Here is a 27,943-nt window from a genome sequence, read left to right as displayed (position 1 = left end):
CCCCCAAAAGACAAAATTAAAAGATACTCCTTAATAAAAAGAAAAAAAGGAGAAAAGAAAGCTGTTTCCTCTACTGCCACTAACCACCTTAGAGCTTAGATTAGATAGAAGATAAGAGAGCAGTACGAGTACATGACTGGTGACTCCGACCAGACACCAACCCACCACACCACTCCGGTGGTAGCAGTAGTATACCAGTACTGATACTGCTAGAAACGTAGACAGGGATGAAATGAAATGCGCGGTGGGGATTAACCGATAACCAAATCAAACCAACCAACCAACCAAACAAACAATCAAATTGGGCAACAATGGCATTGGTGGCTGAAGGCCTCCGCAGCTGCTGCTGTAGCATCTTCTTCTTGCGCCTGCAGTCTCAGTACCGCCGCCGCCTCAGCCTGACTCAGCTCTCCCACTTGTGCACCACCACTGAACCATCTTCATCTTCTCCCTTCAAACTCAATGGTCTCTTTTTTCTTCCTTTTGCTCGTCACCACGTACTCGTAGTAGCGGTAGTGGTAGTAGCGAGTCACTGAGTCTAGTCGAATGAGGTCTCTCTACTTCTAGTAGAATTTATTTATCTTCAATTCTCTGCAGGAGGCCTCCGCAAAAGAAACACCTACCTCACCACCTTAAATCTCTCCTGCTCCAACGTTGATGTTGATACCGATGACGGGTATTCTTTCCGCCCCATTATTCGCTTCTCTCTCTCCTTAACCATGTGGTTTTCCTAGTTCTGGATTTCAGTCCTCAATCCCACCCCATTCACTAAAAGGATAATTGTCTTTGTCACTTAAAACCAGAATTTTTTTTTTCTATAATTCAATCTCAAACCATTTGCTGATTGATTAGCTTTTTAATTTCCCTTTTTTTTTCCCTTTCCATGAACAGTGGCTGGAGTCAGCAGCAAAACCAATCTGCTGCTGCCCGGCCGACCAAAAGGAGAGTGCTGTTGCTTCAGGGTGTCGTTGCTGCTGGCTCATGTTCCCTCCCTCTTGCATTAATTACCACTCCCATTGCTAATGCTAATTCTGTTGCTTTTTCAAGAGACACCGGTAACATTACACTTAGAGATAAACAACACCCTTCATCCCTCTTTTCCTCCTCTCCCCGGCTTCCATCTTTCTTTTCACTGTATTTACTGTTTTCCTACCGCTGCAACATTTGTTTCACACCTTCACCTCTCGTCTGGAATGCCTTTTAGATGCCCCCGCACAAGATTACTTTCGTGTATATTCAGATGATGTTAATAAGTTCCAGATTCTGATACCTCGAGGTACATTCACTACCTCCCTCCCTCTTCTATCTTTTTGATTCCGCCTCACATTGGACAGAATTTGGTGCGACACAATTTGCTGTTGTATTAACTCTTACATATGCGATCCTTAGTGTTCCATTTCTTGAAAAAGTTTTACCCTTTATCGCTTCCATAACCATAATCTTGGGTTAAATGGGAGTGAATTCTGAAATCCCTGCGCATTATCAAATTTATCAATACCAAGTATTCTCTTTTTCCAAAATCGTCAACTTCAATTATGCCAGATTTTTCTTAATTTGCTAGTAGTATTAAGTACTGGTGCTTTATCTACGTTTCTAAATTTCAAGCAAATGCATTAATTTTTCAAGGTCGGGAGCAGCATGCTTTCGCTGTCCAAGTTTGCATCTTGGCTCAAGGCTTTCCACTTTGCTTCTTAGTTAGCTTCTTTATAACCAGCTTCTGCTTTAAATTTTTATAATCAGCTTCTGCTTTTAGTTAGCTTCTTTTATAATCAGCTCCTATCCCCATAACATGATTCTTTATTCGTGAGGTATGATTAATCTCCAGATTGGCAAGTGGGCAGTGGGGAGGGTGATGGGATAAGGTCGCTCACTGCCTTCTACCCTCAAGAGCCTTCTAATTCAAATGGTAAATTTTTGTTGGTTGCAATCTACATTCTGCTCCATCCATCCATATCTTCGGTATGACTTCTTGAATTTTACAAAACGCCCACTTTATTCCCTCAGTCAGCGTAGTGATCACGGGCCTTGGTGCTGATTTCACCAGATTGGAATCCTTCGGCAAAGTTGATGCTTTTGCAGAAACTCTGGTGGGAAATTTATCCATCTTGAGTTTTCTCTGCTCTTCCTCTCGTCCAAATACTGCCTTCCCCTATGCTTTTGCCAGCCTCCCCAGGATCTTATTTTCCTGGTGTTTGTTCCTTTGCTTCCACCAATCCCTACATCAGATATGGTTGTGATATTGACATGCTTAACCCGTACACTTTAACTGATCTAAGCAGGTTAGTGGGTTGGATAGAAGCTGGCAAAGGCCACCGGGTGTTGCAGCAAAACTTATAGATTCCAAAGCTGCTAATGGTAACACAACTTTCTCCTGTGTATGATGTCGTGACAGCGTGGAAGAAATATTCAGTCATTGGATGGAGACCTCTTGTCTGTTGTTGATTAAACAGTCCATGCATGGTCATAACTCACATATTGTAATTTAATGACTCGGTAACCGGAGTTGTTGCTCTTGTCCTTTTTCTCGCAGTCTACATTTGCTTGTTTTATGAGGGGTTTATTCCAAGTACAAAGGTGTTTTAGAATTTCTGGTTTTTTCTGTTAATGATTAATTTCTTTTTATAGGATTATACTACATCGAGTACACACTCCAAAATCCTGGTGAAAGTCGTAGACACTTATTTTCGGTGCTTGGAATAGCAAATAATGGTTGGTACAATAGATTGTATACTCTCACTGGGCAGGTATTGTAGTTCAATCACCTGCAACTCTTCTGTCTATATTGTATTTTCGAAGTCAGTTTTGTAATTTTTGACTGTACTTGGTAACTCATGATTCCTAATATCCGGACTGATGATTACCACACACTACAGTTTGTTGAAGAGGAGGCAGAGAAATATGGTTCCACAATCGAGAAGGTCAAGTTACTAGCCTTTTGATTGTTTCAGTTTTCTGAACCCAAAGTCTTTGTGCTCTAAACTCAGTTCATGGCCATGTAATCTTGTTATGCTTAGATATCTATATCTAGTGTCCTGCCAGCTTAATTTTGGTACGCAAGTATCAGTTATTAAAAGTTAGTAAATGATATTAAATCTCAGGTTGCTATTTTTGTTAGTGGTTAAACATTCAAACTGCATGCATGAACCTGGACAAGCAATAGAGACATAAGCCGATGTAAGCATCAAATGATTGATTTTCCTTATGATGATATGCTCTGATTCTTTGCAGGCTGTTGCTTCTTTCAGATTAATCTAGTTGCTGCAAATGAGGTTCATTATAATTAGGCTGGAAATCCGATTTTTAAAGTCTTTGGTGGAAGAACACGTTGCATGGAAACTTTAAATCCAGCATTGCATTTCAATGTAAGGAGGTGAAGTTCTATTTTCTGGGGACTTGTCGGCCATTTTGAATTAGATGGACCTTTGTTTAGTCCAAGTGCTAAATAAATAGGTGAGTAGATTCTTACTGATGCTCAAAATGAGCCGTTTTCTCCTATTTTGAAATACCAATTTTATATCAAATGTCTTGTGCATGTAGATTTTGTTGTTTACTTCAAATTGGACTGGCTTACTTGATCTGCAGAACTCGAAAAGCAACTCAGATACTCGTGTTATACAAACTCAGCACACAGTTTTTTAGGCTTTAAACTGGATAGATCCCGGAAAATTTCAAGATATGTTGTGGAAGTGTTGTGACTACTATGCTATACTACTAGTGTGCAATTTCCTTGTAAGAAATAAGCATGACATGAACTTTCCCGGGACGTTTTTTGCTCTGTTAACCAAGTACCTGTGCGTTTATGTGCTTTGCTTGTATCCATAAAGCAGGAACTTTCGAGACTCTCGAGCTTTCGAAATGAGTTTTTGAGTTTGAAACCAAGCATATGGTTTGGTTCTATTTGTGTTCCTGTTCAGGAGGAGGATGCCCTTACCACATTAATGGCGGTGGATGAGGATGCCCTTACCACATTAATGGCGGTGTAACATCCATTCTGTTGCGTAGTTGCACGTACTCTTGTTTATTTATGCGAGCATTAGAAGTTTTTACTCCTAAACGAGTGTTGCTTTCCTCGTGTTGCACCCTTCCCTTTACAACTTATCGTTTCGACCAAAAAAAAAAAAAGGGAGTGTTGTTTTCCTTTACAACCACTAGCTGTGCCTTGTTTGGATTGCAGTTTTTCGTCAAAAAATTACATTATTTTCCGTGATCACATTTCCCTATTATCTTTTTCCCTCACATACATCAAATAACTATACTAATTTTTCCATGAAAAATCATGAAAAATGCAATCCAAACACAACGCCATTTCCCCGGTAAGAAACTTTCCTGTTTCCATTATTCTCATCTCATACCGGTGAGGCGCCGATTGGGTTAAGTAACCTTGAAAGATGAGAATGAGATGGTAGTATTATTATTGTCATTGCCGGCATTTTTCAGGTTCGACATTCATGGACCAATCTAACCTAGACATCATTGGCCTCTCGCAATCAACTTCTCTAACCCGAAATGTAAAAGTAACCTATTTTTTCCTTATCCATGGCCTTTTCAGGGACCACATTTTGCCAGATCAGTGTTTGCAGTTCGGATAGCACGACGCAACCTTAATGCTATTGACACACACTTTTCAAAATAAAAGTACTGAGTTTTTACACCCGTAACACATTAACCGTACAAGTTAATTTTGTTGATAAGAACAAATCACCTTCTCACAAAACATTGGCTATCGACACGAGAGCTGTATTAGTGTGTTAATAGACAACTAAAAAAAATCCAAATAAACGACCTAAGATTTCGAAGGCATGCCTTGAACCGTAATTGTGAATCCATTTACACTTTTTCTTATAAATAATAAACAAAAGAGAGCCTTTTGTCACATGTTAAAACTCGTCTAGAAATTTGTACATTGCAACCATTCCTGTCCCTCTTCCACGGATCAAATCCCCAAATTAGTAAAGGGAGAGAGACCCCACCAACTCAAGGACTAACAAGGAGAGCACAGAAAAAGTCTCGGAACTAACTAGGCAAGTACAACTCTCGGCAACAATACAAAGTTGCTGCTTTCGGGCAGACAGAACTAACCGCTCCATGGAGAACAAAAAACGTATGTTGCTCACGGAAGCACATTTGGTGGAAAAGGGCTTAATCTTGTGCGCATATCATTCTGCTTTGATACTTTCCACCATGCTTTCTCCTGATTTATGTGCTGCGGCCTTATAAAATAGCAAAGTTAACTGGTCAACATAGAGCAGATCCTTGAGCTGCTGCAATTGTTGGCTCTCCCTCTCCACTTGTAAGTCTAATTCCTCAAAGTGAACAATCTTGTCTTGAAGTTCCTTCGTCTGCAAAGCATGTGACAACAAATCCACCTTATGCGTGTCAGCAAAAGCAAATTTCTGTCCTCATAAAAGTCAGTTAATGAACCCTACTTGCAGAAATTTCCATGATCTTAAATAATAATAATGCCCAACAAACATAACCTGAACGGCTATCTCAGAAAGGGCTCTCTCCACATCCTCTTCTTCCTTTTCAAGCTCAGATTGTGCTTCAGCAAGAGCACCATCCATTCTATATGCAGTGTCACCATGAGATGCAACGTCAAAATCTGTCGAGAAAAGAAAATTTATCATCTTTGGAAAAAACTGATTAGCACTGAGGTACATGGCGACATAATTGCCAGTTCCTGAATTATATAACTAGCACAAGAAGGTTATGACAGTATGAGCATAGCACACCAAATGGAGGAAAAGCAAAACATAAATGATATTAGTCATCAAAACTCAGAAATATAAATACGTGGGACCAATTTTATCTGTTAGGTCAGCATTAATCAAATCCAGACCTGTAACAAATAAGTTTTATGGAGACTGTTAGATTGCTAACTGTATTCTTGCCAGCACAAACAAAGAATCAGTAGTATATCTGCAAATTAGATGCTCCAGTTATATCAAGTGGCCCTATTTGTTTCTACTCAGGACAATGGATTAGAAGTATGTGAGAACTCATCTTACATTCCTTCTTCATTTGTTTGTGCCATATTATGTCATGTGCCATATCATATCTCGTAGAAGAGCAGGCAAATTTGCCAAGAGCATACAGATTCAAGCAGTGGGCAATACTAGCATTCAGCCTTATCCTTTACTAGCAATTTTTCTTACAGTTTTTGCACAAAGCAGCTAGTGCTACAATTGTCCTGCATACAAGCTCCTTGAAGCAACACTGGCTGCAGGGATCTCAATCTAAATGCTTATGAACAATTCTAGAATCACACTCCATGATGTGCAACCTCACTCGACAGATTCTCTCACACCAACAAAGTTCAACTACCACCGAATAGCTAGGTGCCAGGAACTTTTACATGCCACAATATAGAGGCCTAACAGAGACAATCATCTAGGAGGAGGCATTTTAAACTATTTACAACAAGTTGTGTAAAACACATTTCACCTTTCTCCCTAGAATTGACTGGAGAGTTGGAACAACAAAAGAACCATAAACTCACTCTTTCCCAAAAAGTCGAACATACCTTGCTGTTTTGCATCAGCAGGAACAGATTTCAGATTAGCTTTGATTTTTACACCAGCAAAATCAGACAAGGCTGTCACAGCAGCGTGTGCTGCAACTTCTGCTACCTCTACCCCAGCCAGAGCAGAAAGAAAAGCAGCCTGAGGAAATTAGCAGAAACAACTGAAGATACATGAGCAGAATTTAAGTAATAAGATAAGTGCAGTGAGAAGTCAAGGACCATGAAGCCACTTCTGATGAAATTGACCAAAACCAAAAGCAAGCCTTCCACTTTTAACAACTACTAGGTTTGTAATAAAAAAGAAGCATGTTTTTTAGTTTACTTAAGGTCATTCTCGTAATGTTCCCAATACAGTAGTTACACTTGACAAATGCAGCCTTTGTCAATCTTCTAAACCAGCACGACTTGACATAGCTAGGCAGCAAATCTATGGATAAAGGCTCGTCTTCAGCGAACTCACCAGAAAAATTTCATGGGGTTCAATAACCTTGCACTTTTTAAAGAATGGAAGACTGTAGCTTTTACCTGAGCCAGAATTGGGTTGCTTGCGTCTGCAAGCGGTGAAAGTCGCATCCGTTTGTTTTGGAAGGATGAACCTCTTGAGGTAAGTTGATTATCCACCATCTCGGAAGATTCTGGAGCCCCAACAAACTGTTCACCAAAGGGGAGCTTAAGAAAGCGAGCCACACAGTCTTTGTCACTTCTACCACCACCAACATGCTCAGCTACCTTCTTCCAGTCATCACCGTAATGCATGATAGCTTCCAGTAGGTGGAGAGTTTCTTTGTCTGTCCAATCGGTCTTTACGACATCACTAATCTCGACCCTTCTGAAATCTGTAGAACTGATTCCAACCCTAAAATTGTTGCTGACGTAGCACCTTGCACAAAGAGTCAAATTGTGCTGCATTCAAAAATGAAAGAAAGACAAGTCAGAGAAAAATGGTGCTCTATAGCATGAGTAGGTGCAGAACTGCTGTAGGTAATTACTAGACATAGCAATGTTGTTCTGATTATTGGATCAAACTCTATGCAAGAAATCAACCACCGGCAAGCAATAAAAAGAATCTAGCATTGTGAAAGGACGAGTTGAGAGAAGCAAGCAAGAAGAATGCAGGAATGTGCAGTCCAGGGTATTAAGAAAGATAAAAGCTAGTCCCAAGTGGTAGTGCAGCAGAATGGAACAACCTTATCTGAAGTAAAGCAAGAAATGGTGCAGGGAGATTTGCAGGCACTGCACAATCTCTTCTTCGGGCCGCCAGCTGCAGCAGCAGTAGTAGAATTATCAGCAGAGGCAGAGGGGGGAGCATCAGGAGGAGGAGGAGGAGGAGGAGCAGCAGCAGATTTGGTGGCGGAGGAGGAGGAGTCCTTGTTGTCATTGTGGGAGAGTTGTTGGGGGGCAGCGGCAGCCTTATTAGAAGAGGAGGAAGAAGAAGAGGGAGAGTAATTAATCAAACCCCAGGCCTCCAAGAAATCAAAAACCCGGCGAATGGAGCCGACGTCTCCAACGATGGTCTTGCGGACTTCGGTAAAGGTGATTTTTTTGGTGGGGGTGGAGGAGGGGTTGTCCCTGAATCTCTGAATGATGGCATTCCTGTAGTATTTGTAAGTCTTGGGGTTCTTGGAGGCTGATCTTCCGTCGAAGAATTCCGGCAGGAATCGAAGCTCGCACTGGTGGATGTTGTCCCAACTAAACCATCCTACACAGATGGAATACGCATTTTTTTAAAAAAAAAAAAAAAAAAAAAATCTTTTTCGTTAAAAACAAAACAAAACAAAACGAGATAAACAATCCAATCACCTCCCAGTCCAACCCGCCAGAGTCCAGTCCCAAACAAAACAAAATCCAAGGGGGAAGGAAAAAGTTATTACACGAACCAAGGGTTGAGAAAAAAGAAAGGTAAAGAGAAAAAAAGAGCAGGAAGATTAGTTAAACTTACGGGAATAGCTGGGGATGGAGATGAAGTCGGAGTCGGCAGTGTTGGGGGAGGAGCCGAATGGTTGCAGAGTGGTGGTGGTAGTAGGAGTGGGGGGTTCAGCAGGCTTAATAGGGGGTTTGGGAGGTGACTTGTTGTTGGCGGTGCTGCTGCTGTTGTTGTTGTTGTTGCTGATGTTAGGACCGAGCGTTGCGGGGGTGGTGGTGATGGTGGTATCGTTATTATGGTGGTGGTTGTTGTCGGTGCCCATGTCCAGCTGTGTTGTTTTGTAGAAGATAATAACCCTTTACTCTTATAGCTAGTTTGTGAGTTGAGGATAGAAAAGAAAGGAAGAGAAAGGTTAAGTTACGAGAGAAAAGAAAAGATAAGAAAAGAAAGGAAGAGGTTTTAATGTTGTTTGGGAGTTTATGAAAGAAAAGAAGTGATTTTGGACACATAAGTAAATAAATATTTCATTCAACAGCTTTTTAGGGGTAGAATGGGCAATTTAAAAAACTTTTTGCTGCCTTTCCGTGCTTTCCTTTGCTTTCTGCCCGATTTGGGCCGGAAATTTTTTTTAAATTGTAGCTACTTTTTCCTCCTTTCAATTCCGTCGGTTTCTTTTCCTTTCCTTTCACTTAAAACTCTCAAACGTGGGAGATCCAGTCTTTCTCTTCTATTCCTTTCTTTTCTGTTCAAATCTCATCTCCCAAACTAGCTATTAGTAGCTAGGTGTTTCCGGTGAGTGGGGGAGGAGGCGTCCACTTGTCGACAGCAAGACGATCAGGAGAAACGGCCCCGGACTGTACCCGACCAAACCTCCGCCTCCAACCCCTGCGTCTGAGGTTGTAGTAATTCCCTCTCGGCTTGTTGGACTGGACCCCTTGGAGCCGGATTGAATTCCGCCAAATGGGCTATTTGGCCCAATCCAATCACATGTCCACACCGTCCGCCCATCCGTCAAATTATTATTATAATAATAATAATCGACTCAAGAGCACACGGTCGCGCGCGCACTCACACACACACTGACACACACAAACAAAGAGTGAAAGGAATTAGAATTTGCGCCATTTCAACGCATTGTGTTTCAAACTGGGCAAAGTGAAAGATTTAGCCCATCGATCGATCGATCGGGTCACGCGAGAATTGACATTTTAGTAACATTCATCATCATGGTCGGATCCATCTTAATGGACGAATTTAATTTGACTTTGAACGAGTCTCATTCGTAATTTCTATAACTGAGGATATAGACCCAAGATGGCCTTCTTTTTTGCTGCCATCCATTTTAGAGAGAGAGAGAGAGACAGACAGAGAAGAAAAAGAAAAAGAAAAAGAAAAAGAAAAATACAAAGAAAATGAACACATACCAAGTTAAAACCAATAATCACTCCTACATGATGACCGACCAACAATAGCGTGAGACTCTAGGCGCGCTTTTAGTTCATACCAACCGCTCTCGCTCGGCTTCCACATACATAGTGTCTACATGCAATATGCATTGCAGGCTTGGAAGTCTGGCATCTAAAAATAAATCCAAATTACAGAGAATTTAATGTCCAGCACGACTCGGAACTATATATATATAGTTATTATGCACAAGAAAGACTCGGGACACCGACTCTTTTTTTGCATCCAATGCACGATGCACCCGCACCCACCCCCACCCCCACCCCCATATTGTATGGGACTTTGGAGACACCACAGACTTTTATCTACAGACCCAAAATGCTGGGACTCTTTTTTCTGACTAGCAAAGAATCATATGTTGATTCTACCACAATGCTACTACACTGCTTCTTCTTTTTTTTCTTTTTTACATGGGTTTATTATTCCCTACTACTCGGGCGCGCTGGAAACCAATTCCAGCAGCATATCCCTTGATTTTGGTTGGTGATGCCTCTCTGCCAGTCATCCCTTCCACTGACAGGATGCAACAGTTTACATACATGACGCTGATGCTGATATGCTGATGCTGAAAGAGCTGCTATGTGCATCTTCCAGGTCCTCTCTCCACCATTGGTGAGCGACTCCCAACATTTAACTTCTCTGGTGAGCATGATTACATATGACCTGCATCATTAAAATAAAACAAAAAAAAAACCATGCATTTGAGGAAGGAACATTCACAAACCATTACATCTTCAACTTAGTTCTCAAATCCTACCAACCCCAGGCTACTCTCTCGCTCTAGGCATTCAGGCCATTTCTACCTGGGATGTCACCCATATAAATTCAACGGCTAGGTAAATGATGCAAAGATTTAATTTTAGCTGCCCAGGACAAAGGGAAACCCTCCCCTCCTGGACAAGACATCATCATCAACACCAATCCAGAAAAAGAAAATTGCAACTCAAAATCAACTGCTGATTCTTGGTGTGCTTTTGTCTTCCTGTGAGAGAGTGGATTCGGTGTGTACCCAAAGGCAAAAGCCAGCACCACCGCTCTTCACACAATTCTAGAGTACTATATGAAAACATGATGCCTCGGAAACTCTGACAACTTCAAAATATCAACCTTTCTCGTTTTACTCCATGTCAATTTACACCACAACATAATGCTCCTGACTTCTTCCACCTCATTTCTATATTAATAATAATTATCAAGAGAACCGAGTCTTAACAACATACCTCTAGAATGCAAAATGATTAATTTGCAAGGCTAGATACGAAGCCCGCCACTCAAGTAGCAGTACTGCTGCTCTTAGTCCTGCTGCAATCTAAGGGTAACTGAAAAAAATATATACATCATTAAAAAAAAAAAAAAGGGAAAATAAAATTCGTGTTATGCCCGAACAAAAATTTGTGCCACCTACCTTTATAAACCCCTCACCCTGCATTTTGGTCAGATCCGCTACCTTGCATGAACTGAGGAGTATGAGCAGGAAGTAGAAACTGAGGCTGTGGTGGAACAGGTGATGCAATACCTAAAATGAAAAAACATTGCCTCATTACATCTGCCTACTTGATATTTCAAAGTCAGAATATTGAAACAAACCACATGCTTACTAACTCACAAAGGGGGAAAACAACCACCACCATCCAAAAAAAAAAAAAAAAGAGGAAAAAGAGAATCTCTTCCTAAGACTAATGCAAGGGAAAGGAGAATCTAGAGACTGGAACGAATTAAAATGCACTGCATTCTAGATATCATAGAATTATCTATGCATGAAACACAAAGCAAGATCTGTAAAGATAAGATAGATTAGAAACATGAGAAGGAAATTTACAAAGTTGGCCCACACCGGAAGGGGGGGGGGTGGGGAAGAAGGGAATGGGGAGAGTGGAGGCCTACTTGAGAGAAGAATGAGAAAAACAGATAAAAGTTCTTTACAAAGGAGTCATGATACCTGTTGGATAGGGGGCCTGAATTGTTGGTATAGATGATGTAGTCATAGCATTGACGCTAGGCCCCCCAAACTGCACAAGCTGATGATTGGGCACTGTATACCCCTGCAATGCTGCATAACTATGACTCCCAGGAACTGTCTGACCCATCTGGCTGTAAGGATACATAGTTGTATTAACAGTCCCAGGCAGACCATATACGTGAACGTACTGCTGCCCCCCATAAGGATTGTAAACACCCTATGAAGGCAAAATGAAAAATGTTAGCACCAAAAGCAACGGTTTGATAAATCTTGTATAATCAAATACAAAAGGGTGCTTTGTATCTTTCTATCATTGAAATACAGAATACTCTTATTAGACATTTTACCATGCTACTCACCTGAGGATAGACATAATCTGGACTGTATGTTGCATACCTGAAATTGATTAAAAAAAAAAAAAAGTAGGAAATTTGCATTACCTGAAGTACATTCAATTAACTATAAAGCAGCATGGATTTTTAGCTCAGATTACATTGAATTATTAACAGGAAGAAACCTAGAAAAGGTAAAACAAAAAAAAAATTCACACTGCATTTAGCCCTTATATTAAATTATCCAATAAAGTCACTTCTAATTGGAGCATGAAACTCAATGTTGCTTCTATATGCAAATTATTTGATACAGTCACACTGCATTTAGCCCCTTTTCTTCTATATGCAAACGGTACATAGATCAGGAGGGAGAATGACAACGATGATGATCCAATCAACCAGATTGGCCCCTATCAAGGTCTGCTGCTACACATACAAGTATGAATAACAAGTTGCATAACTTTAAACAGACAGAGCTGAGAACAGAACATTAATAGACTTCAATAAATTCATCACATGTATATGAGATAAAAAGGTGATTGGAAAATGTATTCATGGAAAACATAACAAATGTAAGGATTTTCTGTTAGAAAACTACAATCCAAACATAGCCTTAATGCAGCATTGTCCAGTTATCAGACGGGACCTAGCTAAGCAGCAACCAGAAAAACCAGTAGCATACCATGCAGGTGCATGATATGCTGCAAGAGATAGTCAAACACCAAGAAAGGTCATGCATGTAGTAACCAATGTACAAAATTAAAGCCACCTGTCAAGCAAACAAGATAATTCACATCAAACAAGAAAAAAATCAGAGAAATCACTGATTCAAACATAAAATGTCCTAGCTTTCTTTCTCCTCTACTGCTTTTTTCTTTTTTCCTCGGGTAGGGGTGTTTGATTTCCTTATTTATTTATCTCTTCTGGAAGCAGAATTTGACAAGAAAAATTGTAGTTTCACCAAAGATGCTGTTCAAGTCCAAGATATAACACTTGTACTGGAAAACAAGGAGCATTCACACCTATTATTCGTCCACTCATGCTGACCATGTAACTCCTGAAAATCAGGATGTTAATCCACAAGCCAATGATCTAGCTACAGAATAGCACAAGAAGTGCCAAGTCAAAGTAATTTACCCAAATGGAGAATACATCAAGCCTTGTTGATAGCCATAAGAAACTGGTTGCTGATACCCAAAACTTCCAACATAGGCGCCTCTATTAGCTGGAAGACCTCCAAGGTAAGGTGTTGGTGATCTAAGCCGTCCTGTGACCAGTAGAAGCATAAAATAACACACTACAAGTTGGAGAATGAAGGAATTAGCAAGACAAACAGTTGTACCTCATGGCGCTAAATGATTTGTCATTATTTTTCAAGAATAAATTGATCGTAACTGTCTGAAATTAGATAGACAGTTGTCAATCCACATGTTGAAATGGGAATCAATGGATGCAGGAGTTGAATTTTCCCCAATCATTCTACAAACTGCAACTGTTTTTATTTGATATGCATGACTGCATATAAAATTGTTCTTGTTTGTGGATTGAACATTGGGTACTCCTACAGATATTTCTATCTGCTTTCTTCAATCTTAGCACTCTTTTCAAGTACCAGCAAACGTGACTATTGTCAGCGCAGCCATAATTATTTGCCTCTTTATTCACGTAGAAAATTCCAGAAAAGAACTAGCTTCCAAGCAAAGACTAACTGAATAATACAGCCCAGCTGGTTCTAATTCTCCCCACCCCCCAAAAAAAGGATCACAACTATTTATTCTTTTAAATTTAAAAGGCTACAACAATTGGCAACATCGATATGTTTACAATGTTGCAGCATATGTTTACAATGTATCCGAAACAGGAGAGGCAAAAAATTTAGTAAATATAAGTTATAATTCTGAAATGACTTTTGCACAGTTTTGCTGGTCAAATTAGTTATATCCAATTAGATGTTTCCACAACTAAGAAACAGGTAGTATGGAAAACAACGTTCCAGCATAGGGAAAAAAACCTTAAAATGTTAATGGAGAGACTTAGACATTCAGAAATGGAGAAATAACAGAAAAATATACATCTAGGCTTGTAAACAACACGTAGCTTTTAAGATGATATAGAATTACCAAAGGGCAAAGCAGGCCGAGGTCGCCCCAATGAAGCCAAATTACAATTAGCACGCCTACCATCAATAATTGGTGTTGGATCGGCACATGCCCTCCTAGCTGATTCAGGGTCCCGGAAAGTCACCTAAACACTCCATATAAATACCATTTGGGAAATAATGTCAATTGAATAATTATTCATTCCAAAGTCCCAAAGCAAAGATAGAAACTGAATTATGAATCTATAACCAGGATAAAGAAAATAGACAGACATTGGAAGGTAAAAATCAAGCAGCAGTTATTCTGCCAGTAACATTTCATTAGCTCAAAAGAATAGATTCCTCCCAAAAAAAAAATCATTCCTTTGTAATGAATCAGGAAAACATTCGTAAATTCTTTCCTGCGGGAGGCGGGGGGAGGTAATGTTTGGATCCGCCAACAAATGCAAACAAAGTTTACAAAAAGAAGGGCATTTTTCTTGAATATGTTTTGACGAAAATAGGACGAAAGAGAAAGAGTGGAAGAAAAACAAAGAAGCACTCACGAAGCCGTAGCCTTTGGATCGGCCAGTATTCTTATCGGTGATAACAACAGCTTCAAGAATCTCACCAAACTGCTCAAAGTAGCGACGCATGGTATCGCTCTGAGTCTCCCAGGCCAGGCCTCCAACAAAGACCTTTGTGAAAGTGGTGTCCCCAAACGGAGAATTGAGAAATTGAAGCCCAGAACCCGAGCTGGAACCCGAGCCCGGACCCGGAACCGGGGGTGGGGGCTGCTGCTGCTGATACGCCATTGAATATGACAATCAAGAAAAGAAACCCAAAAGGGGGAATTTGTGTTTCCTTTTATTTTGAAGGGGTGAGAGAGAGAGAGGGTTTGATTGGATTCCACCAGGGAGAGAGCAAGAGAGAGAGAGAACAGGGAGGAGAAGATTCGGAGAACGAAGAGTATGAAAATATAATCTTAATTTAGGAAAAGCAGCGTTGGAAATGATTACGAGTGATACTACTACTACTACTACTTCTATGTACTAACCATGACTATTAGACTTAAAAAGTCTCGACCAGATAGGTCCTGAGATAAACATTTTTGACATCAATCAAAACAGGAAAAAGGGCAAAAAAAAAAAACCCCTACATAAACCCCTCCAAATTAAACCCAACAAAGCCGTTGAATATTCGATCAGTTGAAGAAACAGTAGTGTCTATAGAACGCAGAGAGAGCTGTGCGTGGGGAAAAGGGGAAAAGAAAAGGGGGGTGCCAAATCAGGGGTGGGGGAAAAAAGAAAAAAGAAAAACTAAAACTGAGGTGGAAAAAGGCCGGAGGAGGAGGAGGAGGAGGAGTAGGTCAAAAGAAGGGGAAGTGGGGTTTGTGCGGAGGGGGGATCAGCTGTACAAGAGAACAGAATAGGAAGAGTTGGCGAAAAAGGTGAAATTTTATTAGGTATTTATTACTACTACTTATTACAATAACTATAGTACCGGTAGTAGTAGTAGTAATAGGAGTTAACAGTGGTGTAACAGTTGTAGTAGCAGGAAGCGAGAAGTAGCGGTTGCGGAGTTGATTAAAGTAGAGGGATGGAAAAGGGGGGGATTTGTTTTTGATTTTTGATTTGGTCGAGGAATAGGAATATTGAGGATGATGATTGCGATCATAGTCATGGACAGAGAGAAGAAGCAGAAGAAGAAGGCAACGGCATGGGCAGGCGCGGGGAGGAGGAGGAGGAGGATTATTTGCTGGAGGAGCAGGAGGAGGAGGAGGAGGGGGGGGTGGGGGCTCATGGTCCTTTCTTTTTCCTTTTTTTTTCTTTTCACAGACAGGATTACAACAACTATAAGTAGTAGTACTACTTTAGTAGTTTTTTAGAGGAAGATACTCTAATAGCTAGCAGTTTTATTCTAACTCCTTCCCAACTACTGCTACTACTGTATTTAAGATTGAAGGAGGAGGAGAAAAAAAAAAAAAGGCTTTAGCACTAGCAATCTGCAACAACACAACCACAGCTGCTCTCGGTCCTGGGGCTGGGGCTGTTTCGAGGGGGGGATCGGTGGGCTCGCATGCTCTCTCTCTCTCTCTCTCACACACACACACACAAACTCACATCTGCGTCTCCAATCTGATCCAGTACTGTCTGTCCAATCTCAGTTAGAGATTCTACAAGCTGCAGCACAGCTTGGAAGGGGTTTGATGTGGTCCCTTCCCCTGCATAATTGTTCTCCATTTTCCTTTTCTGGATCAATTTTTGTGATTAATGGTTTTCCAAGAATCAAATCGGTGTCGTAATGACTTATTCCTTTAAACGTCGTGATTTAGGAAATGTATACGCATTTCAAACATGAATAAATCCTTTTTTTTTTTTACAAAAAATTTTATATCACATACGTATTTATTGTAAAAAATACGATAACATGTAAGTAACAAAAAAAATCAAAATGATTTGGATTATAATGTATTTTCTACACTGTTAGCTATTTATGAATGTAATTTATATAACATTCGAATTTGAAATTCAACTTTTTACAATGTATCATTGATCAAATGTAGTGATAGCATGTACACGGTCCGACATAAATAATATATACATTGTCTCTGTAAGTGTATATAATATTTATTTAAATGATTTTTTAAAATGTTTTTATTTGGCAACCGCCTTTCCAAACAGAGTATTTAAAAAAAAAAAAAAAAAAAAGAGTACCAGTAAACAAGTAATTTGAGGAGTGAGATGATTATCTGCACTTTCACTTTTATTAATCACATTTTTTTTATTTTTAAAAAAAAAAGAGTACCAAAAAAAGTTTGTAATAACCCTGAAGTGTTAGGACAGAACAATAATTTCACTCCGATGATGTAAGCGAGGTTTTGAAATTATTCCTAATTGCACAAATCTGATTCCTCGGCACTCTCAAAAGTTTTATGAAGAATGATTATTTTGATGCTTGTCTTTATGGTCCGACCGACCAACAATTCTCGTCTTTGATTTCATACTTCTCGGGTCAATTAGGATTTGATTGTGGCAACAGCAGCTTCAGGGAAAGGAGCTGCAGCCTGCAAGAAGTTCTGCACACAGCTTTCCAGTATTCAACCTGCAACCAAATCACTTGGCACTTAAAAGCAGTAAGTACATACAATTGCTCAATAGCCAAATGATTTTTATTGTTGAAATCGTTACAGGTACTAGAACTCGATCCAACCGATTTTATGCCAAACTGCTTTTTTTTTTTTTTTTTTTTCCTCCACTCATTTTGTTTATTTTCGGGTGTAAACCCCTAGTGCCAGCACTGGGCCTGACTAAGAAGCAGGAAGAAGAGGATACAGGAATTTGAATCCAGCAGGAACTTTTAATATTTGTTGTTTTTGCCGCTAGACCAATACTTCATGGGTATAGCTTGATTTCTCTATACACAACACAATACTTAAACAACAACAGGTATCAAGTTTCTTATCACTTCATCCAACAACTACTAGTAGTGAAATGAGGTTTAGATATTATTGTAAATGGCTATGGATCGGACATCTGTAGGGAGAATTAGTACCTAATGGAAAGTGTACCTTTTATAGGTTGATGACAAGTTGAGTGACCATCTCTATTTAACAGAAAGTGCTGCAACCAAAACTGGAAATTTCAATCACTTTAGGAAGTCCCTTTGGAATACATTCTTCTTCCTTTTTTTTTTTTTGGGAAGTTTGCACAAAAAAAAATTCTATACCACCACCATTTTTTCAGAATATAATGCATATGGGATAAAATAAAAGTGGCTAAGAAATGTGTTGATGGAACAAAAATTTTTGTAAAAAGGAAGCAATCCAAACAAGACATAATGACAATTTCGCACTCGTTTTATATTAAATTAAAAAAAGAAGAAGAAGAAGAGAGGCAATGCCTAGTGACCTTTTTGCGCGGACTCTTAACTAGTCTGAACACCTGTGCTACGTACAGTAGATCATGTTTTTGGAAGAAATTTCTAATCGAAATGAGGAGTTGGCAGCAGAAATGCGAAAAAGCGAACTCACTCGCTGTCGCTGCAATTAATAAATTAACGCATTCATTTATTTTTCTCCCTCCCTCCTTCCTTCCAAAATGCTCCCCGTACTCTCTATAAGTACCCTCCAATGTTCCCGAAAACTTCGCCCCTCCGCCCGAAGGCCAAAACTCATTTGCCCAGTCTCAAAAAATCCCCAGCAAAAAAAAAAAAAAAACCGTTTAATTTCACTTTATTACCTTTCTTCCCAAAAAATTTAAATCTTTCCTTTCAGCCTCCCTCCCACAAAGCCACAACTTTACCGTCCCTCTTCTCTTTTGTTCGTCTTTTCGGTTCAATAGACTCAGTATTCCATCTCTCTCTCTCCGCCGGAATATTCCCATCCACCAATGGATGTCCGCCGCAGACCGCCAAAGCCTTCTGGTCCTCCAACCAACTCACTTGACCACCACCACCACCACCAGCAGAACAAGGGTTCCTCCTCCGCATCCGCCAGAGTCCTGGATCGGTCCCCTTCACCAACCCCCAAGGCCTCCGATGCCCTCCCCCTCCCTCTCTACCTAACCAACGGCATTTTCTTTACCCTCTTCTTCTCCGTCGCCTACTACCTCCTCCACCGCTGGCGTGACAAGATCCGCAACTCCACCCCTCTCCACGTCCTTACCCTCTCCGACCTCGCCGCCATTCTCTCTCTCATCGCCTCCTTCATTTATTTGTTAGGTTTTTTCGGTATTGATTTTGTTCAATCCTTCATTGCCCGCCCATCTAACGACCACTGGGACGTCGACGTTGAGGACGAAAGATTCATCCTCGACGAAGATCGTCGCCCCCGCCGCCTTCCCTCCGTCGTCTCCGCCACCCCCATTTCCCCTTCCCCCGCGCCTAAGTTAATGGAGGGTCCTCCACCCACCACCACCACCCCCCTCGGCATCAGCCACCCCCCTTGCCCCAAAGAAGAAGAAGCAGACGAGGAGCTCGTCAACTCTGTGGTTTCCGGCGATTTCCCTTCCTACTCCTTGGAATCAACTTTAGGAGATTGTCTCCGAGCGGCCTCCATTCGCCGAGAGGCGGTGCAGAGGATTACTGGGAGGTCGCTTTCCGGTATGCCGTTGGACGGGTTTGATTATGACTCTATTCTGGGGCAGTGTTGCGAGATGCCTGTTGGATACGTGCAGATTCCGGTGGGCATTGCTGGGCCCCTGTTGCTCAACGGCTGCGAGTACTCGGTGCCAATGGCCACTACGGAGGGCTGTTTGGTAGCCAGTACCAACAGAGGTTGCAAGGCCATCTATGCATCCGGAGGAGCCACCGGTATCCTGTTGAGAGATGGGATGACCAGAGCCCCTGTTGTCAGGTTCCCCACTGCCAAAAGGGCCACTGACTTGAAGTTCTTCTTGGAGGACCCTCTTAATTTCGATACATTGGCGCTCGTTTTTAACAAGTAAGCTTCTCTTTCCCTTTTTACTTTTAATCAAGTAATATTTACCCCTCTTTTTAAAATTCAGCTTCGTTTTCTTTTCCTGTTACCCTCTCCGCTGTATTGTTTTTCTTGGGGGCTCTAGATTTCATTTCAAATTCGTATTCTGTCAAAGTTTAGGTTGGATTGAAGCCTAAGAACTGTAGCAGAGGTAGATCTGCTATGTCGGCATCCTGGCCTTCATTTTCTTGTCTTTTCCTGTTCCAAATTAACCATGCTGACCTTGATGGGAATTAGGCGTGTGAGATCACAGTAAGTACTGTTGGAGGACTTTTCAGGGATTTTTTTTTGGCCTTTGTTACTTTTCATTCCATTCCCTTTTTTTGGGATGGTTTAGCGAGGCTGAGTTCTGCTTTGTGCGTCATGATTCCAAGGACATTGCTGTTCAGCACACCATCAAAAGCATAATATTTGACGGCACATCCATCTTTCGGTTGCTTGCAGCCTTTTGAAGTATTTCACTTTTATATGAACATGACATGTACCAGAAGATAAAGTAGGCTGTTTGTGATTTGCAAGCTTTAAGCTTGGTGTATCTGGAATTAATTAATTTGGGTCAAGTATTTAGTTGCGCTCCTGATGGCTATTACTTCTTCTCTCTTTCTCGTCATCTGGAGGACCAGATGCTTTGATCCTTTTGATCAAATTTTTATTCTGTACATATTAAGCTTCTCTTAGTTTGCTTGCCTTTTGTGTTAATTGTTCAATTTTTATTTGGCGGGGTCACAGGTCAAGCAGATTTGCTAGGCTTCAGGGTACTCAATGCTCTATTGCAGGAAAAAATCTATATATCAGATTTAGCTGCAGCACTGGAGATGCTATGGGAATGAACATGGTGTCTAAATGTGTTCAGAATGTTCTGGACTTCCTTCGTAGTGATTTTAGCGATATGGATGTTATTGGTATCTCAGGCAAGTGCTCAGTACGTATAGTCACTTTTTTCAGATTAGGAAGTAGTGCTTTGATTGCATTATCACTTGTAAAGCTCTTGTTGACTTATAATCTGCTGGAGTTGCAAATCCGTGCTTTTTCTTTTACTCTATCTAGTCTCAAATTATTTATATTTATTTGCATAGTCCATCTTGTTTCTGTAAGATCCTTCATTTACCTATATGTCGCTTTGTGCCTGACGTGTTGGCTCTGGTACTTTCGATTGTTCTGACTCGTTGAACTTTGGTTCGTCTTACTTTCTTTTCTATGAAATCAGCATTGTCGAAATTTGACTTGTTGTTCTATTCTGTGCTTGCTGATAAGAGAAAATAGCTGACCATGTACACCAGTTCTGGGCGGGGAGTGGGGCAAAGGCTGGTGCATGCAGATGAGGGCAAAAGTTACATTCATGTTTTTAGGCGACTATGATCTCTTTGTTTCCTGACTTGATGAGGTTGAAAGCTCTCCTTACAGCAGCTTGTCTCACATATGCAGGGAATTTTTGTTCTGATAAAAAACCTGCTGCTGTAAATTGGATTGAAGGACGCGGAAAGTCGGTTGTTTGTGAGGCAACCATTAGTGAAGAGGTAGTCAACAAGGTACTGAAAACCACCGTACCAGCACTTGTAGAGCTTAACATGCTCAAGAACCTTACTGGTTCTGCTGTAGCTGGTGCTCTTGGTGGCTTCAATGCGCATGCTGCCAATATCGTCTCTGCAGTTTTTATAGCTACTGGCCAGGATCCAGCACAAAACATTGAAAGTTCTCACTGCATCACTATGATGGAGGCTGTCAACAATGGGAAGGATCTTCACATCTCCGTCACAATGCCTTCCATTGAGGTATCATGAACAACAGTATTTGGTCGCTTTCTTCCTAAGTTTTGATAGTAATAATGATGCCCACTCAGTTATTGGCCAATGTAGGTAGCTGATACCTCTCAATATTCTGGCATATAGTATCAAATCCTTATTTTTGTTGGTCGGGCAGCTCAATGCAGTGTAGCTGCGTAGACTAAAAGAAAGAAAGAAAAAAAAAAACAGGCGTATGTCATTGGCAAAGAATGTGTAGCTGCTTTGTTGTTTGTTCTCGCTGGTGAATGAACCAAATAACTTACTAAATTGAGCAATAATTTTAATCCATTTTCTTTCTGGATCTCTGGTCATGTTGTGAAAGCTTCGTCATTTTTTGTTTTCTTCCCAGGTTGGTACTGTAGGTGGTGGAACTCAACTTGCTTCTCAGTCGGCATGCCTCAACTTGCTTGGGGTGAAGGGGGCAAGTAAAGAGTCGCCAGGATCAAATGCCAGGTTGCTAGCCACGATTGTAGCCGGTGCAGTACTTGCCGGGGAGCTATCACTGATGTCAGCCATTGCAGCTGGGCAGCTGGTCAAAAGTCACATGAAATACAACAGATCAAGCAGGGATGTCACCAAAATTGCCTCGTAGACATGAAAAAACGGAGCAAGTTTGTGAGAAGTAGAAGACAGGAGGGAAAAATGGAGCCCAGATGAGGGGGGGAGACAATGAGATGGTGCTTAGTAGTGGCCCGTGTGTGTGTGTGTGTGTTATTTTTTTCCTTTTTTTTTTTTTTTTTTTATGGTTGGGGCGGGGGGAGCGGGATGGTTGGTGTGGGGGAGAAGAGCTCGTCGCAGCTGTAAAGTATAGGGAAGCATGTGCGTGTGGAAGATGCGATGCCCATATGCCTGCACGTAGACCCTCTCACCCTTTTGTCTCTGTCAGGAGAGGGCCAGAAAGAAGAGGAAACATTCCCCCTTCCCCTCCCCACCCTCTTCCTCCCGAACAAAATATATAAAAAAAAAGAAAAAGAAAAAAGAGATCACATTCATCAATTCACCGGGGACGGTTGAAACACCTCCATCCATCCAAGTGCTAGCTAGTAGTTGCATGCCGCTAGTGCTCTCTCCTCTCCTCTCGTCTCGTCTCGTCTCTGTAATTAATTATTGTCTTGGAAATGGTTTGAAAGTTTTTTTTTTTTTGGGGGTGTAGTCTTAAAAAGAGACTTTTTACTTTGATCACAAGATTTTTGCACAGCTAAAGAGGGCAAAGACGTCTTCCTTCCTAGGAACACTACTACGCTAACATGGGCAATACCAGTACTTACTAGTAAGAGAATGAATGCACGGCTATTGCTCTCGGGGCCGAGTCGGGTTTGGGTCGCACGTGTGAAGTAAGAAGATCAGCAAACATTTTGGGGGTTGGTGTAATTGTTGCTCCTTAACAGTTAGTTTGGGGTAATGTTGGTGGAGGCAGCATTTTAGTTAGTTGGAATAGGAATAGATACGGTGGTGATCATAACAAGAAGATGATTTAATTTGAAGAGAGTAATATATTGAAAGTTTGAATTGCAATTATAGGCAGAGGAAGATGAGGTGGTGTTTTGTTGGATGGTTTTTTTTATTAGGGTGGGTGGGAGCAGGACTACGTCCGCTTCACGATTTTGAAGAGGGACCGACCATTTACATATCTCATCGGCGTTAGTAATTGGTCTGTATAATGGATGACAAAACAAAAGTCACCACCTGCTGACTGCTCTGCCGTGGGTCACGCATGTAATTTATGATCCCCCGGCCGGCCATCGGAGAGGCCCAATTTGCAGACAGATACATGTATATATAGTAGTAGTAGTAATTTACAGAGAGGTCTTTTTTGGCAGAAAAAGAAGCTCAAAATCATGCTCTCTCTCTCTCTCTCTCTCCTATTATTATTAAGAGTAAATAATAATAATAGGAGAGAGAGACAGAGAGAGAGAGTACTAATAACTACTGAAAATATTTTACTCCTCTAAATATTAATGTAGGAGTAAATAACTACTTACTACGTCGTACTAACTACGGATACTACTAACTACTCCTACAGAGCGGTAAGACCTACAAATATCGAAACTCGACCTTCCTACTACTACTACTGGTGGAATCCTATGAAACTCTGAAGTTCGATCGAAAATGGGAAGCAGCAGAGGAGGAGGGTGGGGAAGAAGGGTGAGGTCATTGGTGGGAAACTCCATGGGAGGTCTAAGCGGACGCGTCAACTTGGCCTCCTGGGCGGTGGCTGGAACCCTAGCTTACTTCCTCTGGATTAAGCCCTCCCAACAACTCAAGAAAGACCAAGAGGTTCCCCTCTCTTTTCACTTTTCCCTTTCCCTAAATTTCTTTATTTTTCTTGCAATTTTTCAAAATTAAATTGTGGAGTTTTCTGTCATTCTTTGTGGATTTTGATTTTTTTTTAATTTATATTTTGTATATATACACACTAAAAGGAAAGGGCAGCGCTGGCTGCAGCTTCGGATCCTTACCGTTACGTCGAGAAACGAAAACCCATCCCTGATCCTCAGGTACCTCCCCCTCCTGCCTCAACTTTGTTTTTTTTTTTTTTTCATTTGCGGGTCCTTTCGAAATGTAGTATTTGATCCACCTCATTGATGGAATAGTCGCGTCCTATCTATTTTCGCAGGATACTGGATTGGTATACGGTAACAAGAATAGAAGCAATAAATCTCCAGAATAATTTGCAACAGCCCGCCCCCTCTCCCCCTCACCGTAAGTTAGTTATTTTTCTTAGGTTTCGACCGGTGCCTCATTTTCGGTTATATATTTGCTGCTGCTACTTTTTACAAACTTTCATATGTACTACTAGTATGTCCATGCCTCCCAAACTTATTTGCTGCCCGATACCTTGTTTATTTCACTGAATATGCAATAATATCACCAATTCTGACACTGTCATGCTTGATACTCTGTTTTGCTAGTCATCTTCTCACTGTTTCTCAACCAGCATCTATCCTCTATCAACTATCTAACTGAATGTTTTTGTGGGGATCATCTGTTCAACATTGGTGTTCTCCACTCTGAAATCAGGAAATGCAATAAATAGAATATATGCAGGAAATGTCTTTTATCTCCCTCTCTTCCTCTGTTGCTCTCCCTCGTACACGTACAAGATGCATGCACACATGCACTCGCACCCGCGCCAGACACTTTTCCTATGTTTTTCAGGTGTATACTAACTTACCATGAGGAGAAGATAAATGAATTGTAAACAGTCAATGGTAATCTTACTGTTTTATATGGTTCATGAGCCAAAACGGTTGGGGACGGTCGAATGTTCTCCAAGCATCTGATTGAACATAGTAGGGGGAATAGGACGGTGAATAAATGAAGCGAAATTATCAATGTTATGCTTCAGGCTTTGTTGCGTCAAAATGGTGGCTGAGCGAATCTATATTGGTGAAAGCGATGGACAGAGTACTTGGGATACAGCCAGTTCGAGTAATTTCTGTAGATACGATAACTCGGGATAGGGAAATTGATTATGTTCAAGACATGATGTTATTGAAGATGATGGTCACAGCATTCCCATTGTTAACTACTTCGATTTAGTGGATTGGGAGAAAATTTTAATATGTTGGCGATGTCATGCTGCCTTTTTCCTGCTTTACTAGGAGGTGGAGATTAGATATGTAAGTCATCATAGATGTAATATCAAATATGGTGGATTTTGACTTGGCACCCCCCGGTTCTGCAACTTAGTTCTCAGTAGTAATTGCAAAAAAGTAAATTTGCGCCACACGCTTCCCTGGTCCATCTTGTTATACCTTGTGCAGCGTGGCCTTATGCTCATTCAAAGAACTGTTAAATGTCTTAACGAGATAATTAGTCAAGCCTCCATTTGGTATCTTTAATGAGTATGACACATGTGGTCATTATGCATTGGTGTTGCGAGTCTGATGTGGTTGGGTAAATCAAGGTATTGGATGCCAGTAATTGGATCTCATTATATAAACACGAGTTCAAATTTCAAAATTAATGGTCTTCAAGTTACGCAATTTCTGGAAACTCTATTTTTCCTGTCAAAAGCCCATTTTGTAATATTTATTGGTAGACATCCTCTATTTTGTCAGGGTCTTGAAGTTTTTTTTTTGATGTTGGTTTTCCATTCAATTTGTTATGCTTACTTGATAAGGTAATAAACTATGGGGTTACTGTGATTATAATGTGTGATAATTTCACTGTTTTGTTTAGCAGACCTATTTGTATGAATAATGTGACCCCTTACTTGGAGATTTGAAGACTTATCAAGCTTTTGGCTGATTATAGTTTGTGCCTTCCCTTGACACTCTTGTGGTTTGAGATTGTTTAATATTTCGACAAAATTAATTTGCTGGCATCATTTATTTACTTTGTATCCAGCAGGCTACTACTGAACTTGGATTTGTTATCTGGGAAGATATTGTCTTTAAAATTGAATGAAATGGAAGATATAGCTTCATTAATTTTTTATGTGATTTTCCCTTGATCTAGATGGAGTTTTTAAATTTATCTGAACCTATTGCTTTCTGTGTATAGCATTAAGCTTCTTCTTTTTCTCAGCATGGGTAATGCTGCATTGTCCATGCACAGTGTCATTTTTCTTTCCACACGTTTGGTAAGTGTGCACGATGTCATTTATTTTTTCCCCCTCTTGGTGAGCATCCAAAATGTCATTTACCACCTCATGTTGTTTTACAAATACCCAGCAGACAAAGGGTGTTGAGCTTCTTTTGCTTCACAGTTAGTTTAACATCTTATTTGTCCAGTGAATCTATAACCTAATACTTCAGGCCAGCCAACATTCCCAGAAAATTTGCATGCTGAAATTTGTCTCGCTGCAGCATGAACAGATAAATGATATAGTTGCCTCTTATAATTTCTTTTAAGGATCATGTTTCTTCCTGTCTTGCTAATTGCCTGATAAAATAGCAACTCATTCTTCCCCAATCATTTCCTCACAGTTTGCAGGTTTAGGGTTTATTGACATGGGTATATTGACATGCTTACATTTGCCTTTTGAGCGACAAAGCAATTTTACAATGGGATGACTTTGATGCACCCTCGGTCATAAGAACATTGGGACTCGTGTCCGTTGTACTTTTCAAATTTTTTGGCCTCTTTTGTTCACGTAGTACATATGTCATTGACACTCGCCTTGAAAGCTGCCCTGCAACTAATTCTTATTTTCAATGGAAAACTTCGTCATTAGATTCTTTCTATCGGCTGGATGATTACTTCTGCAGTGTTTAGTAGGGCAAAGACGTCTAAGACTCTTTTCTTTCATTTCATTCATTTGTGTTTTTCTTTTAAGCCGGCAGTAGTTAGCCAAATTAATAGAGACATAGCCTTGCGGGTTTCTAACTGCATGGTTTGAAATGGTGGGGCATTAACTTTAGTCCCAACATTCCTCTAGAAGAAGGGTGAGTTTTAGAGTTTAAACACATTTTTATCCCTTAGACATAAAAGCTACAAATTAAGAGTATATACAGAGTTTAAACATAAACCCGTGTGGACAGGAGATTATTTGAAATAATTATAGTAACACTTTTTATGCTGTGTGATGTATGTGAGATAAAAAAGTGATCAAAAAGATAAAAAGGTTAATTGAAAATGCGAGGTAAGAGTTCATATTGTATATTGCTCCTAATCTGGGAAAAATTATGTGCTGGCAGTGAAAACTATGCGGCTATTTTTTGATTGAGGGATTTGGGTGGCTTTGGATTTCAAATTCTCAATCCAAATCCCCCTACTTGCTTGGATGGTTTACGGGAGATTTGAATTTGAATTCCATCATCCCGTGGAAGGAATTTCAATGGGTAAAGTTTGGTGAACTTCAAATCCATTCGAGAATTAAGTCTTCAAATTCCTCGATTACATGCATTACGTTACCCATAAACTGTTGCCTGCTGCTTGTGTTGTATTGAAATAAGGATCAATTGACAAAGCATGATGATGCTGGGGGCAGGGATGCAAATGAGTCTTAGCACAATTGAATGATTAGTTCGCAAGCTTGCTCAATCAAAGTTCAAGGTCGAACACGCGTTGCATTGATCGAGTAGCCTGAGCTGTTTGACGGGTTCGAGTTTGAGTCTATAATATGTGATGTTCTAAAGCTCACCAAGACAAATGATTGAACGGCGCGGCGCTCTGCAAATATTTGCTTCGAAGGGAGCGAGAAATCTGAACTACTTTATGAGTTTCTATCCCAACTTTAGCCAGTTGTAAATCCTCTCTATTTCACGACAATACACCTGCAAAGGTGCACGTTCAATAGAAGCAGGGTCTGCTCAATCAATCTACAGCTGAATTGATTAGTCATATGCGTACTCTGATCAGCCTATAAACACTAATAACAAAGTTGTGTACATTCACTAAGCAGTAATTTCATATCTATAACATCCGTTTCCACATTAAATTATAAAACGCTCTGAGAATCATTGCGCCAACCTATATTGGCTTTAGCCTAATTGGCCATTTTAGTTGTTTT

The 27,943-nt window shown here is 40.5% G+C and overlaps 4 protein-coding genes across 10 annotated transcripts; 2 read left to right on the top strand and 2 right to left on the bottom strand.

Annotated features, from left to right (window-relative positions):
• Window positions 1-56: 56 nt before the first annotated feature.
• On the top strand, window positions 57-3,897 carry LOC113712265 (psbP domain-containing protein 3, chloroplastic). Of its 5 annotated transcripts, none has more exons than XM_072069538.1 (11): window positions 59-465; window positions 598-676; window positions 892-1,055; window positions 1,205-1,276; window positions 1,826-1,906; window positions 2,005-2,087; window positions 2,280-2,355; window positions 2,626-2,744; window positions 2,874-2,918; window positions 3,246-3,450; window positions 3,583-3,897. In XM_072069538.1, exons 1-10 carry the CDS (start codon window positions 312-314, stop codon window positions 3,282-3,284), a joined length of 912 nt encoding a protein of 303 aa, XP_071925639.1. In that variant the 5' UTR covers window positions 59-311; the 3' UTR covers window positions 3,285-3,450; window positions 3,583-3,897. The 5 variants fall into 5 exon arrangements, with proteins under 5 accessions (XP_071925641.1, XP_071925639.1, XP_071925638.1 ...); XM_072069537.1 differs by having other exon boundaries at window positions 3,538-3,897; XM_072069539.1 differs by having other exon boundaries at window positions 60-465; window positions 3,229-3,450; window positions 3,538-3,897.
• Window positions 3,898-4,804: 907 nt separating this feature from the next.
• LOC140016116 (SWI/SNF complex subunit SWI3B-like) lies at window positions 4,805-8,827 on the bottom strand. Its single transcript, XM_072069333.1, has 6 exons — window positions 8,463-8,827; window positions 7,711-8,222; window positions 7,049-7,426; window positions 6,524-6,662; window positions 5,478-5,602; window positions 4,805-5,339 (listed from the first exon to the last, which is right to left on the bottom strand). The coding sequence occupies exons 1-6, from the start codon at window positions 8,707-8,709 to the stop codon at window positions 5,157-5,159; spliced, it is 1,584 nt and encodes a 527-aa protein (XP_071925434.1). The 5' UTR covers window positions 8,710-8,827; the 3' UTR covers window positions 4,805-5,156.
• A 1,100-nt stretch (window positions 8,828-9,927) lies between these two features.
• Window positions 9,928-16,360, bottom strand: LOC140016117 (uncharacterized). 3 transcript variants are annotated; one of them, XM_072069336.1, is made up of 9 exons: window positions 14,787-15,182; window positions 14,264-14,387; window positions 13,281-13,440; window positions 13,166-13,200; window positions 12,171-12,207; window positions 11,791-12,028; window positions 11,257-11,367; window positions 11,072-11,170; window positions 10,326-10,514 (listed from the first exon to the last, which is right to left on the bottom strand). In XM_072069336.1, exons 1-6 carry the CDS (start codon window positions 15,033-15,035, stop codon window positions 11,833-11,835), a joined length of 801 nt encoding a protein of 266 aa, XP_071925437.1. In that variant the 5' UTR covers window positions 15,036-15,182; the 3' UTR covers window positions 10,326-10,514; window positions 11,072-11,170; window positions 11,257-11,367; window positions 11,791-11,832. The 3 variants fall into 3 exon arrangements, with proteins under 3 accessions (XP_071925435.1, XP_071925437.1, XP_071925436.1); XM_072069334.1 differs by lacking the exon at window positions 13,166-13,200 and having other exon boundaries at window positions 9,928-10,514; window positions 14,787-16,181; XM_072069335.1 differs by lacking the exon at window positions 13,166-13,200 and having other exon boundaries at window positions 13,281-13,410; window positions 14,787-16,360.
• Window positions 16,361-18,298: 1,938 nt separating this feature from the next.
• On the top strand, window positions 18,299-22,479 carry LOC140015590 (3-hydroxy-3-methylglutaryl coenzyme A reductase 1-like). Its single transcript, XM_072068284.1, has 4 exons — window positions 18,299-19,663; window positions 20,429-20,610; window positions 21,125-21,471; window positions 21,833-22,479. Exons 1-4 carry the CDS (start codon window positions 18,612-18,614, stop codon window positions 22,073-22,075), a joined length of 1,824 nt encoding a protein of 607 aa, XP_071924385.1. The 5' UTR covers window positions 18,299-18,611; the 3' UTR covers window positions 22,076-22,479.
• The last annotated feature ends 5,464 nt before the right edge of the window (window positions 22,480-27,943 follow it).

The sequence above is a fragment of the Coffea arabica genome, chromosome 10c, assembly GCF_036785885.1.
Source record: "Coffea arabica cultivar ET-39 chromosome 10c, Coffea Arabica ET-39 HiFi, whole genome shotgun sequence".
Classification (NCBI taxonomy): domain Eukaryota; kingdom Viridiplantae; phylum Streptophyta; class Magnoliopsida; order Gentianales; family Rubiaceae; genus Coffea; species Coffea arabica.
This window is presented reverse-complemented; position numbering and strand designations above follow the sequence as displayed.